We start from the raw sequence: 4715 nt of genomic DNA on the forward strand, positions 1-4715 counted from the left end.
CCCCCCCCCCCCGCTGAGGCGTTGTTGTGACCGGAAGCCTGTCGAGTGGGATGCTAAGAGTAACTTCACCGCCTGTAGCAAGCGGGGACGGTCTGGCTGCGAGGACACTGGGGGCGAACGGCGTGCGACTGCTCAACACAGTATACCTATGGGATCGCGCGCGAAGTGTTTGTATACGCTGATTTGTAGGCCGGGTTGGGTTGCGGTGGTGAGAGGATCGCGCCGCCCGAGTAGTAGTTTTGCAGCGTTTCAGTTAGTCCTAGGCTGGGGCTGCCTTGGCACCAGGGCGTGCTAGCCCAACACAGACGCGCGTCGGACCTGGGAGAGGTTGCAGACGTCTCGACTGCCTTGCGGAATCAACTGTAGAGGGTGCAATTATTCGCGAGTCTCTGATCTGCGCAAAGCTTCTGGCTTGGGTGTATCTACTCCTCCAGCTATTGCCGAAGCCCTTCACTCTCACCCCGTTTCCAACCCAGTCCTTGCCTGTGTTTGCCGTCTCCAATCAATGTCCCACTTGAGCGCCTGCAGCACCTCACGCGTTACATACATTTTACATGTCGCAGTAGTCAACAATACATGCTGAACGTGTGCACCCTCTGCGAGGAAACTGCTATTGTATTTGTAGTCATGCGAGCATTCACTGCTAATGCGCGCTTCATGATGCAATAGATCAACCAACGCCTGCCTTCTTCCTTGGGCTCCCTCACCAGAACGTAGACGACGCTAACAAGCAACACAAAGGGAACAAGAAGCTACGCACTCATCGCCAAAGGTAACGGGCAACCAACCTACAGTGCGCCGGCATAGAAGTTATCTTACACTATCCATTCAACCAGGAACATGGCCGTTATGCTCCCAGAGGAGAACACGCAGAAATGCAACACGACCGCCTGTTGACAAGGGAGAGGAAGAGATGCCGCCGATAAGGTCGAAACAGCCTCGGAAAATGGTCTCGATCGGTCCCACGAGCGTGACAAACTGCGACGCTCAAATTCGACTTACATCTATCCAACGCCTTGCCCGAAGCCCCGTGAATGAATTGATGAACAAACTATATAGACAAAAGCGTCCGCTTCCGGAAGCTGCAGTGCGAGTCTGGCAAAGCGAACAAATTGTTTTGGGTATCGCAAGTGGACAGATCGGGGGAAATTAGGTCAGCCAAGTGTACGACCAGAAACGATGCTTTGGCTCGGCGTACGAGGTAGTGTTGGCCGCATGGTAGGGGAGCTATACCCACGATCCGAAGGAAAACTATTGACCGATGTGTTGTCCCAGCTCTCGTCTCCTAGCGCGCTAAGCCATGTGTTACCGAAGTCTTGCCGAAGGGCTTCGATCTTCTTCTTGTACAAGTCCTCGCTGACGTCGAATTCCGTTGATTCCGGATCGGCGGTTTTGGTCGGGGGTGCGGTATCGATTGAGGGCAACTGTTGGTGGCTTGTGTGAGGTTCGTGTGCCACTGTACGCTCCTCTAAAATACTCTTCTTGGTAGGATCTCCAGAAACTTGTCCCTTGGACGGCTCTACAAGCCGGGGCGTATCCGTGGCCAATGTGTTGCTTGCAGTCTTCGTGATCTTAGGGGCTTGTCCGACGACAGTATCCTCGTATGCCAACCCTGTCAAACTAGAGTGCGATGACGACTGCAGCGAGTCGGTCTGAGAGAGCTCGACAATTCTCCTTTTAGGGCCCTTCTTCTTCTTTTGGGAACCTTGTGCACTGCGCCCGCTCTTGGTACGTTGCAGGGAACCGGTACGCTGAAGCACACCTGTTATGTCGGAGGAAGTATCGACAGATTTGACAACCTTTGGTGGTACGTGTCGCGGGGGTTGCGAGTCATCCTCGGGTGGCGGCTTAACGATGGGAACACCATGGCGTTCGGGAACTCGGTCAACGAGTTGCTTCTTCTCGGCATTGCTAGGTCCTACAGAATCGATGACAATATCTTCCGCATAGCCTGGCGTCTTGCGGAACAGATTGAAAATGGTCACTCTATAGGTGGAGTGCGTCTTGCAAAACGGATTGCGATTGACATAGATATCAGTTATGTCGGGAACACCAGTCAGTCGCGCAACTTCTGTAGGATCAGTCAACCTGTTATCACGGAAATCGACCCGCTCCAGAGATAGCAGTCGCTCAACACCAGCCAACGATGTCAAGCGGTTGGAACGAAGGTTGAGCGTCGTGATGGCTGGCAGCGGGTTACGACCCAAAGAGTGCAAGCTGTCAATCATGCAATTGGACAGGTTCAGTGCGCGCAAACAGGTCAGGCTGGCAAGACTGTCAGGAATCTCAGCAAACAAATTGGCAGAAATATCAAGAGACTGTAATGTGTTTGCCAAGGGAGCCAGACTTGCAACTGATATGTTGGTCAGAGCATTGTCGGCCAAGCTCAGATGTCGCAAGAAGCGCCACTTGGTTGCAGGAAACCAGCCCATGGAGAGGAGGTTAGAGGAGCTGCCTCTTGGGGTGGTAGAGCGCACGCTAGAACTAGAACTCCCAGACGAGCGGCGGATGTTGGGTGCATTTGTAGTGCTTCGACCATAGGCATGGGACGAACCATGACGAGAGCTTGGGGGCCGCGTGGGAGAGGTACTGCGCTGTCGCTGGCCCGTCTTGGACGAATTCTCCGGCGCCACGACCGCGCTTCTTGGGCTTGTGCTCTGTTTACTGGCGGAGGTAGGGGAAAGTGGTGGAGATTCTGATGGCGCCAACTGACCAACCTTGGCGGACGGGCTTGCGGTAGACCAAGGCGCGGAAGAAGCGTGTGTCTTTGCCGACCGTCTACGACGCTTGTCCATGTCGTCCAAGACGACATTGATAAGAAGGTCAGCGGGATCGTCAACACCTGCTCGCTTGACAGTAAGACTGCGAAGGTTTTCGGCCAGGCGGTCCCAGCCATAGAATTGCCGAAAGTCTACATCGTGAATCTCAAGCGCAGTGACATTCTTGAAAGCGAACAAAGGGACGGCGGTGTCGAAGGGAAATTCTTCATAACCCGCAATGAGACGAGCTTTGTGGTCAGGAGACAGCCTCAGGCAGGGAATCTTAGTAAATGCAGAGTAGAGATATCGCAAGTCTTCCTGGAGTTGAACTTTCTGTTTCTCTGCCTTGGCTTCACTGTTTGATCCAATACGAAAGGTGGACCAAAGCGAGGACATGCCTGACATGACACTGCGAACGCTCGACACTGAATGTATGGAGTCGCGGTCGGAAGACTTTGTTTTGCTGCGCTGAGCGCTGCCGAGGAACGAGACATAGTTTGCGGGTGAAGCGTCCGTGTGGATGTTCTCCAGTCGCACATTCATGGGACCAACAGGTATGCCGAGCTCCTCGAATCGAGAAAGGATGTAGAAGAGATGGTGGGGCGTCAATGTGAGCTTGGCTGGCTTGATGGACTGTGAGGTGAAGGTCAGGGACGGCAAAGACAGGGCGGCGGCCCAGACGCTTGACGACGAGGATGAGGGCGGACTAGCGGGGCCGTTGGGAGACGAGGGTGAGATAATGGGCTGGCCATTCTTGGGCATCTGCCGCTGCAGTTGCAGGGCGTTGGCGAGGGCCTTTTCGTGGGTTCGTACAAAGTAAGCCAGGTTCTAGAGCCGTGTCAACGCATGTTCCGAGCAAGGCCAGTCATTGAGAACCGCACCCTTATGAAGACGTGGCCATCCTCGGTATCCATGATGAGAAAGCCGCAGACAACGACGGCTGCATGTAGGGCGCCGGGGCTGTCGTAGCAAAACACGACGTTTACTGGGAGGGAAGGCGCGGTGCGAGGGCCGTGGAGGGAGGGGACGAGGTGCCTCCGGGGCGGTAGCGGCGACCTAGGTACTGCGCCAGTCAGCGAGGCACTGGGGACACAGAGGAGGGTAGAGTAGAGTGAGAGTCAGTCATGGTTGGGATGCTGGCGAAGAAAGTCTTGGCGGCGGGGGTTGGACTCGACCTACGGAGCGCGAGGTAGAAGCAAGGAACTGCGGACAGGCAGCACGATATGCAGCGGCGCAGGACAGAGCTGCCCAGGGCTTCAAAATCCGCAGCACACACAGCGCGGCCAGGCCAGGCGGCGAGTACTGGCGGCGAGCCAAAGACTGGCGCGGCGACTGCGGCAGCGGAGGCGCGGGACGGGCGTGTGCAACAACAGGAACCGACCAAACCAGCGCTGCTTCGCGTTGGGGACGAGCACAACGGTGCTCGACAATGGGCTTGGGTGGGGCTCGGGCAGTCGAGCGAGCACCTGGGAAATTGGATGGCTTCCCCAACACGGCTTGCCGCCTTGGAACGCCCGGTGCTGTCGAGGGGGGCGTTGAGTCTGCGGGAAGAAGCAAGCAAGAGACGACGGTGAAAGCGCCCGGGAGCGGCCTTGTTGGAGTGCAAGCTTCGAGGGTCGAGTTTGGCATCAAAAGTCAAGTCAAGAGCTGGTAGACACGTGATTGGCTCGCGCCGCGCACCCTGGAGGAATGTCGCGAGATGTGGCTGCCGTCAATCTTCTCCAACGCCGTGCGACATGCGGGATCCAGCGCTTTCCAGCCTGTCAGCTACCAGTGGCAGCGCCAGTCAAGACACGGCCAGGTGTGCGTGACGTCCGCGCACACATCGAGCAGGAGGCCAAGCACACCGCCCGGCCCGTTTCGTGGCATCGACGTACGCACAGAACCATTGGGTTTTTTGGGCCTCATACCCTTCGAACACTAGGTGCCCAAGCATCCCAGCCACGAGATTCTCGC

General features: G+C 56.3%; 1 protein-coding gene across 1 annotated transcript; it reads right to left on the minus strand.

The window, feature by feature from the left end:
• Positions 1-1154: 1154 nt before the first annotated feature.
• On the minus strand, positions 1155-3660 carry J4E93_001937 (uncharacterized protein; the record flags this gene model as incomplete). The annotated part of the gene is made up of 2 exons (XM_049339885.1): positions 1155-3465; positions 3653-3660. The coding sequence occupies 2 exons, from the start codon at positions 3658-3660 to the stop codon at positions 1155-1157; spliced, it is 2319 nt and encodes a 772-aa protein (XP_049203842.1).
• Positions 3661-4715: the final 1055 nt, after the last annotated feature.

This window comes from Alternaria ventricosa, assembly GCF_023758065.1.
Source record: "Alternaria ventricosa strain BMP 2768 chromosome Unknown scaffold_2, whole genome shotgun sequence".
Classification (NCBI taxonomy): domain Eukaryota; kingdom Fungi; phylum Ascomycota; class Dothideomycetes; order Pleosporales; family Pleosporaceae; genus Alternaria; species Alternaria ventricosa.